General features: G+C 36.6%; 1 protein-coding gene across 3 annotated transcripts; it reads right to left on the bottom strand.

Moving 5' to 3' along the window:
• Window positions 1-805: 805 nt before the first annotated feature.
• On the bottom strand, window positions 806-13,377 carry FAM229B (family with sequence similarity 229 member B). 3 transcript variants are annotated; one of them, XM_082731922.1, is made up of 4 exons: window positions 13,216-13,377; window positions 4,416-4,572; window positions 2,252-2,390; window positions 806-1,025 (listed from the first exon to the last, which is right to left on the bottom strand). In XM_082731922.1, exons 3-4 carry the CDS (start codon window positions 2,374-2,376, stop codon window positions 908-910), a joined length of 243 nt encoding a protein of 80 aa, XP_082588048.1. In that variant the 5' UTR covers window positions 2,377-2,390; window positions 4,416-4,572; window positions 13,216-13,377; the 3' UTR covers window positions 806-907. The 3 variants fall into 3 exon arrangements, with proteins under 3 accessions (XP_082588048.1, XP_082588049.1, XP_082588050.1); XM_082731923.1 differs by having other exon boundaries at window positions 13,205-13,352; XM_082731924.1 differs by lacking the exon at window positions 13,216-13,377 and adding an exon at window positions 5,029-5,108.
• Window positions 13,378-13,391: the final 14 nt, after the last annotated feature.

Here is a 13,391-nt window from a genome sequence, read left to right on the forward strand (position 1 = left end):
TTAAAGTAAGTCCAAGTAGATAGTATCTTCTTTTTTAGCCAATCTGAGAATCTCTCTGCCTATTCATTCAAATATTTAGACCTTTTGTAATTAATGTAAATATCAATATAACTTAGCTTAAATTCATTATCCTTGTTCCCTTTTTCCCCTTTTCCTGCCTTCTTTAGGATTGAGTGATATTTATTCCATTTTATCTCCACTATTTAGTATTAGCTCTCTGTTATCATTTGTTTTTAGAGATAACTCTAAAGTTTGCAATTTATTGGGATTCAGTCCAGTGAAGCATCTGCCTTTGGCTCAGGCCATGATCCCAAGTGTCCTGGGATTGAGCCCCACATTAGGCTCCCTGCTCTTTGAGAAGCCAGATTCTCCTTCTCCCTCTCCCTCTACCTCTCCCTGCTTGTGCTCTCTCACATGTGTGTTCTCTCTCTCTCTCTCTCTGTCAAATAAATAAATAAAATCTTCAAAAAAAAAAAAAAGATATCAAGCCAGAAATTGGCTTAGGGTATCCAAATGAAAGGATTCAGCTCAGTGGCAACCCAAATATAAACAAAGGAAACCAGCCTAAAACACATTAAGTATTTAGAACAGGCCCTTCGTGATGGATAACCAAGGTGGATTAACCTTCATCTTAAATTACTGATATTAATGATCCACTGTGAGCAAAATGATCTCTAAAGTACTTTCTAATTGTGAAATATTATTCTGTCTTATCTATCAAACATAACTGATGGCTTATCACTACATATTTTACAGACGACCTTGTGTGTTTTCCTACTGAAAGAAAATATTTCCACCACCGTCATCATCCAAAGGTGCCACCACTTTTATTTGTTTATCAGATCATAAGATGATACTGGCCCATTACCCTTGACCTAGTCAAACCTCTACAAAAGGCTTAATGATGCTATTTAGGATGCATTTCCTTGCTGCTTTGTGCAGGTGGCTTTCGCATTGTTGCGTAGACAGTGATAGGAACATCAGTTATGGTCAGGCAATGACTTCCAGGGCATCTTCGGAGTTGCCTGGAGAAAAGAGCAAATGACATGTGGTTAGATACTAAAAAGGAAATTTTTTCAGAGCAGCAAAGCTTGCGCATCAACTGTTTTAAATCATTTTAAAAACTTTGAATGTCACAATATAATTATAACAGAGTGGCACTGATGAGCCAGACATTTTAGACTTATGCTGCAAAGAAGTTCTGGTTGTTGCCATACATTTAGACGCAGAAATTCATAAATATAAAATAACCCTCTGGATGATCATCTTGAATGATATGCAGTGATTGCTCAATGGCAAAAAAGAGGAGTGGGGGGAGTGCATAGTTGTAAACATAGTGATGATTCTATGGCACTTTATGCATACATGCACCTTAAAATCATTCAACTGAGTGACCTAAAAACTGGAATATTTGTGGAAAAATATACAACTGAACATACTATTCCATATGCTATTCAAATGCTGATTGAATCTCAGGTTTAAAAGAATCTTTAAACGACTTCTAGTCCCAAAATACATCTAGTGCTTGAATTTCTGTTCTAACATTCCCACCAGATAATACCTAACCTAAGACGTTTCTAAAGACAAGTGTTTAGTACCTCCCAAAATAGTACTGCATCCTTGAATAACTCTGATTTTTAAAGTACCTGACTTATTAAGCTCAAATCTGTGTTCTAAAAATTTCCAAGCCGTGAGAATGGAGTCTAACAAGGTAGTATTTGACGGTTTGCTCTGGTAAGCAGCAGCAAAGTGGAACAAATCCGCTTTGTTATACTTTTCTCCAGTTTGTAGAAAATGATTTTGCTTTATAAAACATTCATACTCTGTATTACTGTCTTTCTGCTGAAAGTCAAATCAAAGCCAAAGTGACACTAAATCTGAGGTTGGGGACTTCTTAATATTTGTAGCCTTATGCCTGGCATATAGTAGTCTTAAAGATTTACTTGTTCAAATGAATGTCATCTTTCTTGTAAATATCAAAAACAACAATAACAACAATCTAACTAAAAATGTACCCCCCTTCCCAAAAAAAGAACTGGTCTATCACTGAGACTTACAGAGGTACCGAAAACAGATTAGTGCTTAGAAAACCTGGAATCTGTTAATACTGATTCCATAATAGCAATGTTTGTTAATGTTAACTTAATGGCCCTGGACTTTGTTCTTGCCAATACTGAACATCATCAACTCAAGCTTACATTGATAATAGTCATTACACATTTCCTCAGTCATCAGGACAAGCAGACCTTACCTAGTTGGTGACATCTCTTTCCCATTATAGGCAGCACTGGAGCTCAGCCCAGATTCCAGCCCAATTGAAGAATCTCCACCTTCTACTGGAAACCTCCTTGGCTGGGTCCCAAACCGAAAAGGCATAATTCACTGAAAACCTAGATCAGAAAGTTAAAATAATGGCATGGGGCTGAGTTGTCTTCAAAAAGTTCTTTGGCGTCTTTAATGTTATTATTTTGTCACAGGTATATAAAAACATTCTGAAACTGACATTTTAAACTATCTATAAAATTATATGAATGTTATATTATATAACTCCCCCTCACATACAATTTGAATGCTAAATGGATAAGGAAGATGTGGTCCATATACACTATGGAGTATTATGCCTCCATCAGAAAGGATGAATACCCAACTTTTGTAGCAACATGGACGGGACTGGAAGAGATTATGCTGAGTGAAATAAGTCAGGCAGAAAGAGTCAATTATCAGATGGTTTCACTTATTTGTGGAGCATAACAAATATCATGAAGGACATGGGGAATTAGAGAGGAGAAGGGAGTTGGGGGAAATTGGAAGGGGAGGTGAACCATGAGAGACTATGGTACTCTGAAAAACAATCTGAGGGGTTTGAAGTGGCAGGGCGGGGGGAAGTTGGGGGAACCAGGTGGTAGGTATTAGAGAGGGCACGGATTGCATGGAGCACTGGATGAGGTATAAAAATAATGAATACTGTTATCCTGAAAATAAATAAAAAATAAATTAAAAAAAAAAAAAAAGAAGTAAACTGTGTCCTGTGGCTAACATTACTGAAATCTCTTTCTGCTCTATTGGGAAAAAAACTAGCTTGTTTGAAGTGGGTGTTACAGTCAACAAGCCTGAGCCCCTACTTCCAATCCCCAACTCTCTGCCAAGCCCTTCTCTTCCTTTCTAGTAGAGCCAAGCCCCACATCCTCCACGATAGCTTCCCTTAACCCTGTCCTTGATGATCATTCATCAGTGCCCCCCCCATAATTACAGCATATTAGTTAAGAAAGTGGGAGAGTTCGACTATGAAATCCTAAGCAAGGTACTTAACCAAGTAGGTTTCCCAAGGATAAAGCGGGAATAATAGTATCTCTTTCCAGGATAATAGTGAGGATTAAAAAAGGTAATACATGTAAAATGCAGTGCCTAACACATAGTTCATGCTCAATAAATGTTAACTATTAGTACCCAGGAGATGCTGCTGGGCATTATTAAATCTATGTGCACATACACACACAATGTAACATACATATGAGATATAAGTATAATACACATACACACACAACTATATAAAATAAGCTCTTTACTGCCTACTATAGCCTCTTCTTAGAACTCTTCCCTCACCCCACTGCTCCCCACTCCTTACTTGTTAGGACCAACTCATTCATTAAGTCTGAATTTACATTTCACTTGGTCAGAGAAGCCTTCCATAACCACTCCACTATAGAAGCTTTCCTAGCACCCTCTGTTTTGGCTTTGGAACAGGTACCACACTAATCAGGATTTCTCTACTGTGACACGATGCACAGTTGGGGCCACATAGCTTTTTGTTGGGGAGAGAGGAAGCTGGCCTGTGCTCTGTAGGATGTTCTATACCATGAAGTCCTCCACCCACTACACACCAAAGTTGTGACAAACAAAAATGTCTCCAGACATTCCCATATGTTCCCCGGTGGAGAGGGGAAGAAATCATCCCCTGTTGAGAACTAATTTTTGGCAAATGTTTTTCTTATCATTGCATCCTCTCCCCATTTCATGCCTATCTTTGTCACCACTGACTGAATCCTGAATATCTAGAACAGTGGCACACAGTCATTAATAACTATTTTATATAAACGTGTATGTGTTCAACAAAAGACGGGAAAAATGAAATATGTCTTATAACTGTTTTTTATACCTAGAGCAGTATTCTATGCCTAAAAAGTAAGTGTTTGTTGTGGTAATAATAAAACTAAATAATAAAACTAAATTTAGGAATTTGAATATAATATATATTGGTTTTTATAGACTATGGGTTTCCTTTATCAAGGAAAAAAAAAATGAAAGGCTCATTGATAAGTTAGTAAAACTACAGTAAAATCTATGGTTTAGTGTAACTATCTTATTTATGTAGGTATTAAGTGTTAGCTAATTCAATCAAGGATACATAGACTTACCAAAATAGGCTGAGTCTGATTCCCGTAGAGGTGAATAAATCAACTGCTTCTACTGACTTTCCATAGAAGGCTGGAATTGCCAAAAGAATGATGATCAAATGTTCCAGTGACACCCAGAAATTATTACATCAGAAGATTCTTTCACATAGTTTCCTACCTGGTAAAGAATAAAATGTCACATTTCATAGCTCCAGCACCAAGCTGAAACTCAACAAAAAATTTGTCTCTGCAGTTTGACAGTTTTATTCTTGTCACTGCCTTATTCTCCAACAATATGAAATATTTTAATCTATGAATGAATTTATTTTTATTCTAAACCTACAGTCTGTACAAAATCATGAGACTCCTCTCACTTTATATCCCAATTTCCTCACTATCGTTAGCTTCCAGTTTTTCCCTCAACAATTAATACAAACTAATCTTATGTAACTATATCCTCATCCCATACCAAAGGCCTCAAACTGTACCTTACAAATTTCTCTATGGCTCTTCCTATAAGGGATTCTTTACATCTTCTCCCTAAAGTCTGGACTAACTCTTCTTTTCTATTTCCTCAAGAACCTTGAAATTCCCCAGTGACAGAAATAAGGACAATTGAAAAATAAGAATACACCTTGTACTGTCCTCTGTTCTGTTCCCTGGACCCTGAGGCTCTCCTCTGTTTGTACCAACTTTGCCAAAGGAATGATGATCAACCGTCCCAGTGACACCCAAAAATTATGACATCAGGATTCTTTCACATAGGTTCCTATCCGCTAAAGAATAAAATGTCTCAACTCCTAGCCCCAGCAACAAGGTGAAACTTATCTTCTGGACTGCTTTCCCTCTCCCAACTTCTGTAGCAATAGTGTACCTCACTGAATATAATACTAAAGGATAACCCTTGAGTCAGAACACTTCTCTTCAGCTACTCTTTTTCTTTTTTCAGTTTTCATAGTAGATGACAAACGTTTAAATGATATTAAGCATTTTTTTTTTACTACCCACATTTTCTAATTTCCCACTGTTCTGTTTTCATATGATTTATACTATGGGAAGCTGGAATTTTACATATTTAAGTTGATGTTAGACAAAATCTTACCTCTACTTTTTCTTACTAGGGAGCCATGTGTGAATAGTTGATTGCAATTTTAGCTTGGAGAAACTATTTAACTGACTGTGTCATAGTTAGACAAACTGAAATAATTGCTAGCCATTGTTAGCTAATGTATCATTAGGACCTGAACATTTGATCCTTAGGGCGGCAAAAATTTTTAATAGTTTACATTTTCTGGTGGAGGTGGCTGTGGGAAAATGGTAGGTTTTGACAGGAAAATTAGGTTTGAATTTTAACACAATGTTAAGTCTGAGACTTTGAGCAAATCACTAAAAGTTTGCCTGAAAAAGTGGTGTGAATTTCTACATCATAGAGTTGTTTTGAGGAGTAAAAAAAAAAAAAAATCTAGCATGGAATAAAGCCAATGTCTGAGATACAAAAATTTCACCAGCACACATTCTTTTCTTCATGCACAATTCTTGAAATCAGAGTGTTGAAGCATTGATTTCACTTTCTAGTCATTGATATATTTTTAAACTACGAAGTGAAGTATCTGCATGTGAAATACTCATAAATTCCTCTCTAATTTACTATGATTTTTAACTATTTATTTGGCATAAGTTGTACCAAGTTTCTTTTTTTGGTATGGGTGACACAATGAAATAAACCAAACAGTAGCCTTAATGATGAAACTTTCTAGCACTACAGTAATAATACATTACCAAAAAGTACCTAACTCTCCAGCAGATCTTCACAGAGAAATGGATGACTATGTGAAGTATAGATATTTAGGCGGGAGTGGTGTTGAAGATGGTGAAATCTCTAAATACTCTCTTAATCCTCATAAGCCTGACAGTAATAATAATCTTTCAACCCTCAGAATATTGATTCATGAAATGCAGGAAAGGAGTAATGTTTGAATTTGTCATATCCTAAGACAGCAGGTCTACCACGAGGAATTCATGTGTATAGCAAATATTTGCTGAGAATCCACCATGAGCCAGGCATACGTTAAGTGCTGAAGATAAAATATTGAGTAAGACACAGCGTCTGTCCTAGAAGAGTTTACAGGTTAGAGTAGTGTATGCCCTAGACTAGGATATCAAACCTCAGTCTAAAGAATGAGTAGACATTAACTAGATGAAAATGGGTGGGAATTAGAAACACTGAGACAGTTGAGGATGGGGCAAACAGAGGAAGCAGCATGTGCAAAGATCATGTGCCAGTAGAGAAGACAACAGAAAATATGAAAGGCCAGCATAAACATAATAGAGAAAATAAAAAAGAAATAAGGTCAGAGAAATAAGTAGAGGCTAAACCAAGCAGGAACAGGAACCTAAGTCGAAGACTTCATGAGCAAGGGAACTCACAAAAGGATTTTAATCTTTCAGGAAATGTATTCGGTTTTCATTGATTTTTTCTCTGTTAATTTTGTTTTCTACTTGATTTCTTCTCCAATCTTTAGTATTTCCCTTTATTTTTTCTTTACCTTGGGCTTAATCTGTTTCTCTTTTTCTAGTATTTTAAAACGGAAGCCTAGATCTTTGAGACTACCTTCTTGATATAAGCGTTTAATTCTATAAATTTCCACCAAAGCACTAGTTGAGATTTATTCCACAAATTTTGAAATGATGTATTTTCATTACCTTCAGTTAAAAATTTCCCTCTTGGCTTCTTCTTTGACCTATGAGTTATTTAGAACTATGTTGTTTTCAAATACATGGAAATATTGTAGCTAGTTCTCTTTTCCTGATTTCTTAGAATCCATTGTTGGAAGAGAACATTCTCTGTATGATTATAATTATTTTACATTTATTGAGACCTGCTTATGGTCAGAATATGGACTATCCTGGTAAGTGTTCCACCTACCTTTGAAAAAAAAAATGTGTTCTGCTGTCATTGAGTGAAGTGTTTGTTCTACCATTTGTTCAAGTCTTCTGCATTCTTACTGATTTCCTGTATTCTTCCTCATCAATTACTGAAATAAGGATGTTGAAATCTCCAAATATAATTATGAATGCATTGGTCTCTCCTTTCTATACTGCCGTTTTTGCTTCATATTATTTTGAAGCTCTAAAAGGCGCCGAAATAGCTCAGTTGGGAGAGCGTTAGACTGAAGATATTATTTTGAAGCTCTGATAATAGGTATATAAGTAGTTAGTAGTGCTATGTCCTCCTGATGAACTGACAACTTTATTATTAAAAACTATCCTTCTTTATCTATAGTAATATTAGGTGCCCTGAAATCTACTTTGTCTGAAATTTATGTAGATACTTTCTACTCATTAATGTTAGTGTAATTTATCTTTGCCTATTTGTTTACTTTTAACCTATTTGGTCTTTATATTCAATGTGGTTTTCTTATAAACCGTATATAGTCGAGTCTTGCTTTTTCTGATCTACTCTGATGATCTCTAACTTTTAATTAGCATGTTTCAATTATCTATACTTAATGTGATAGATATAACTGAATTTGTATGCCCTCTTGCTATTTGTATTCTATTTGTGCGGTTCTCTTTTCCCTTTTTTCTTACTCTGCTCTTTTGAAACAACTGAGTATATTTTATGAATCTGTTTTATCTTCATTACTGGCTTATTATTTTACAACTTTTTGTTTTCTTTTTGGTTACTTTAGGGTTTATACTACATGTTTAACTTTTCTGTTTGCCCTAAATAACATTATGCCACCTCACACACACTAAAAGAACCTTACACTCAAACCCATACTAAAAGAGCCATTTCCCATCCCATCTTGTATTATCATAAATTTCACTTCTACATGTATTGCAAACCCCACAACACATTATAAGCTTCTCTTTAAGCAACAGATTTTAAAGAAAATTTTAAAAGTGACTGGTCTTTTATTTACCCACATATTTATCATTTTCAGTGTTCTTGAACCCCTCCAGTAGGTCCAGATTTCCCTCCAACATCATTTTCCTTTTATCTGAATGAAGATTTTCATTTAACAGTTCTAGTCTACTAGCAATTAATTTATTCCATTTTGTATGTTTTTACTTCATCTCCACTTCTTTCATCTCCATTTTTGAACAATATTTTTGCTGAGTATATAATCCTGTCAACAGTTTTGTTTTGTGGGCCTTTTTTTAAGTACTTAAAGATTTTGCTCCGGTTTTCTGACTTGCATTGTTTCTAAGTCTTCTTTTATTCTTAACTTTGTTCCTTTACATGTAATGTGTCTTTTTTTTTTCCTCTGAGTGTTTTTAAGATTTTTTTTAGTCACTGGTATTAATTTGATTAATACCTATTTCCTGTGTCTAAAGTTTCATTGAGCTTCTTAAGTCTGTGGGGTCATAATTTTTATTAAATGTGAAAACTTTTCAGACATCATCTCTTCATGTATGTTTTTGTTTCCTCCTTCTGGAACTCCAATTATGATATATAAAGCTGTCTGAAGTTGTCCCATAGTTCACTGATCCTTTCTTGTTCTCATTTGGTTCTATTTTGGGTAGTTCCTACTGTTAAATCTTTAAGTTCACTACTCTCTTCATTTGCAATGTCTAATCTGTTCTTAATTCTACCCAGTGTACTTTTCATTTTAGACACTGAGTTCTTTTTTATCTCTAGATGTCTGACTTAGGCCTTATATTTGTCTCTTCTTAATCTTTCCATTCTATGCTTCCTTCTGCCTTCTTGAACATATTAAGTATAATTATGTTATTTTAATGTCCTCATCTACTAATTCTTTCATTTATGCCATCTCTTGGTTTGCTTTTACCAATTTCTTTTTAACCTCATTTGGAGTGTTTTCTACATCTTCACCTATCCTGCAATTTTTCATCTGATGGCAGACATTGTAAATTTATGATGTTTAATGCTGGATTTTATTTTAGTCCTCTAAGCACTTTCAAGTTTTGATCTGGGACACAGTTACTTGTATATAGCGTGACCCTTTGGAGGCTTGATTTTTGTGCTTTTCTAGTCTAGATCAGAACAGCCATTCATCTATGGCTAATGTCTCTCCACTACTGAGGCAATGTCCTTACTGTACTCAACACCCCCAGATATTACAGGGTTCTTCCACTAAAAATACTGGGAATGTAAACTAGTCCCAGCCTTGTGTGAACCCCCTAACTTGTTCTGACTGCTTCTTCCCAGTGGTTCATTCCTTAGTCCTGGGTAATATCCCCACATGCATATACTGATCGGTACTCAGTTTAAGGCTCAGAGAAATTCCCTGAAGATCTCAAGAGCTTTCTCTATACACTTACTCTCTGGCACTCTGCTCTGAAAATTCTACCTGCCTTGGTCCCACAGAATTTTCAGTTCTGTCTCCGCAACTCAGAATGGCTGTTGTGTTGTGTTTGAGCTCTATTCATCAGAAAGAAGTTAATAGGTCTAGTCCATATGCAAGGAGAGGGAATACTGTATTCTGATATCACGTCTGAGAGTGCTTGTAATGTTATAAATGTTGTTCATCAAATATTTCTGGCTTTCTGCTTTCTGGAAATTGCAATTCCTGTCCCCCTATGATTACTCAGAGCTCAAGTGACTAGTTTTGGCCAGTGCATTAACAACAGCCATTAACTGCAGTGCAAGATCCTCTTGAGTTGTCTTTCCCTTTGCCACAAAGACAAGAATGTACCAAATAGTGGTAGTTTAGCAATCTGGGTGCCAGAGTGAGGTAAACATAAAGCACAACCATAGTGATCTCCCAAAAGACATGGATTTTGTGCAAAAATATAAACCTTTATTGTTTTACACCACTGACACTTAGGGGTTAGTTGTTACCAAAACTTAGCAAAGTTTATCATGACTTATAAAGACTTAGGTCCAGATTTAATAACTGCCGTAACAAAAATCTAAAATATAAAAGTCACTAGCATAGTGGTCAGGCAGCAGGTAACAAGGAAACTGTTACTGGAAGCTGAAAGGATAGTATTTATGTTGTTAATGGCAAATGTATTGGAAAAAAACCTTTGCAAAACTCTTGTGATAACCTAGAAGATGGATTACTTACTAATGAACTTGAATTCAAGGGGAAGAAGTTAGAAGACAATGCTGGTAAAACATTGGTTGCTATGGTTGTGTTTGTCAAGTTATATGAAACAGAGATGGGCTCAGAAATGCAGTGTGCCAACTGGAATAAAAAGGGATAGAGCCCCCACAAATTCTAATTATATTCAAGTGACAACCTGGAAAGTCCAAGGAGTATAATTTCCCTGGAACACATTATATTTCCCCTCAGAGCTTTGTAATATATTTTCAATGTCTTCCAGTACTGAATGTGCTCTAGAGGAGTCTAAGAAACCCTCATTGTTTTTTCTCCAACATTCCCCCCACCCCACGCTGCTGCATTTGTTTCTTGCTTGGGTACCCAGAGAATTCTTTAATTCTGAAAACTGAGTAACTTAACCAGGATATATCTTAGTGTTGACTGTTCTATAGAAATTTTTCTGTGGAACATGATATATCCCTTTTTAATTGAAGTATAATTAACATACAGTGTTATATTAGCTTCAGATGTATAATACATTCAACATTTCTATACATTACTCAGTATTCATCATGATAAGCATACTCTTAATACTCTTCCTATAATTCTTACTCCTGTATCCTTTTAATCTATAGATTTTCTTTATCAGTAAGGACATTTCTTCTTCCATTTGCTGTGTTCTCTATTTTAGGGGCACTTATTAATCTCATGTCAAACCATCTTTGTTTCTTTCACATATATTCTAAGAGGTTTTTGTTTTTTGTTTTTTTTAAAGATTTTATTTTATTTTTTTATTTATTTGACAGAGAGAGATCACAAGTAGGCAGAGAGGCAGGCAGAGAGAGAGAGAGGAGGAAGCAGGCTCCTTGCTGAGCAGAGAGCCCGATGCGGGGCTCGATCCCAGGACCCTGAGATCATGACCTGAGCCGAAGGCAGCGGCCTAACCCACTGAGCCACCCAGGCGCCCCTATTCTAAGAGTTTTAATACCTTTTTTCTTTGCCTCAATATTCTCTGTGATTATCTCAAGCCTCTCATCAACATCAGTTATCTGATGTTCAGCTCTCTAATCTACCTCTTTGTATTTGTATCTACCTCTCTAATTCTGTATTTCTAAATCCAATTCTCCTATGTACAGCTATAGTTTGAAAGGTAAGTTATATTTTTTTCACTGTTTGTATCAGAGGAGGTATATTATAACTCCACTAGAGCTGTGTATAATCCTCCAGGATGGCCTGGGTTCTTCCTGCTGAGTTTGCTGAATATCTTAAATAGGGGATCAACCCATCTAATGAGGAGTGTATTCAACACAAGGCTATGCTCAAATATATGACTTCAATGTGAGTTCTTGTAAAATATAAACTCTAAAAGTTTTTCTGCTTCTACTAAGGTCCTGCAATGGCCAGTATACAAGGCTCTGCCTTGATTCTGAAGCAGAATTGCCTCTCATTCTGATGCTCCCCAACGAGGCTTGTTAGGACTTTCTTAATTTAACTTGTTCCCATGTATGACCTGCATCGACTAATGACTTGGATCTCACCACTGTATGAAAGACGGAGCTTGCAGAAGCCAGACCGCCAGATGAGCTGACACCGTAACTCACTGGCACAGACCTACTAACACCACTGCCTACAAACTAGACCAAACTTTGCAAATTTGGGAAGCCCTAGGCTTTGGGACTTCAATATCAAGACGTGAAGTGAGGTATTGATGGTTCCAAACTATACCTCCACCACTGACTCTACACTCGCTAATAAGCAGTTAAGAGTAAAATCTAGCAATTGCAAAACATTCTGGATTAAAAGTTACCTATTAATCACAAGGGATATAAATACTAAAATTAAAAACAGCCAAATGGAAATGTGGGAAAGCCCAAGCACTATAAACCACCCATCGCAACTTCAAACTCACCAGCTATCAGAGAATGTAGAAGTTATTTGTCTTGGTGGAGGAATAAAGTGTTCTAGTCAATCAAATATTACGGTTACTATCACCACACACTAATTGCACATACACTTTATTATTTTTTTTAATGGAGTTGGCTTCCTACAAAATCCTAAGATTTTGTAGTTCCTCACAATTTTGTGGAAATTATTAATTTCAGTAAAGAAGTTCTGGAGTTCTCAATTGAAGTCTCATCTAAATTAATCAGTAACAGTTTAGAGTGTTTTTCAATGCTTGACAATTTTTGGTACTTGGTAATTTCCGGGAATGTCTTAGTCTTAGTCTTCTTCCTTCCATCTAATTGACATAAATCAAATGCCTAGTTTTACTGTCCTCTCTTTCACTAGACTTCTGTTTACTGATCTACATCCTCATCCACCAAACCCTACAGAACTTACAATCAGCACCACACCATAGAGTTAAGACAAAAATTGTTTTAGTATTTCCTGTGTATCTAAGATTATAGGCTTCTTGGGGCTGGATGCATGTCTTGACTACTTTTGAATACTCTGGAAGGCCTAGAAGTTCATGTCGGGAGTATACAGCTTCAACCAACACTGACTGTCTCTCTGAAGCGCTTTTCTGTCCAAGTGTATCAACTGCCTAGTTTCGGTAGTAGCTTGACACGCCTATTTGTCTGGGATTTCTTTGTGCTCGTCGACATTGTTTTCTATTAGAAGAAAGGGCTTGTTGGAAAGACGCTCGAAAGCTGAGCGTCCCGAGGACTCGGACTAAACGGAATTTGACCCAACTCCCAGGGTGTCGAGACTGAACAAAAAAAAAACTAGGGCTCTCGTGGGCCATAAACACTTTTAAAGACACATTTTTAAAATCCCACTCCACGGCCTAATTACCCGCCAGTTACCCCAGCTTCCGGAGCTGCCGAAGCTCAAAGATGTTGGCAAGCAGCAGGATCTACCGCCCGGAGGCCCATTCGCTATGGTAACCGTGGGACGCAAGTACCCCTGCGCGGCCTTCTGACGGAAAAACTTAGCTTGATTCTAGAGGAGAGCGTTGCGACGGCAGTGACTTGCGGCGGCA

Source organism: Mustela nivalis (assembly GCF_964662115.1).
Source record: "Mustela nivalis genome assembly, chromosome: 5".
In the NCBI taxonomy this organism is placed as follows: Eukaryota; Metazoa; Chordata; class Mammalia; order Carnivora; family Mustelidae; genus Mustela; species Mustela nivalis.

What these genes read in the sequence shown, in the direction of transcription:
- FAM229B (XM_082731922.1), bottom strand. Translation starts at nt 2,376, where the DNA reads ATGCCTTTTCGGTTTGGGACCCAGCCAAGGAGGTTTCCAGTAGAAGGT. An exon ending in AAAGAGATGTCACCAACTAG is followed by an intron (nt 1,026 to 2,251) that starts GTAAGGTCTGCT and finishes TCTTTTCTCCAG; the next exon opens with GCAACTCCGAAGATGCCCTG.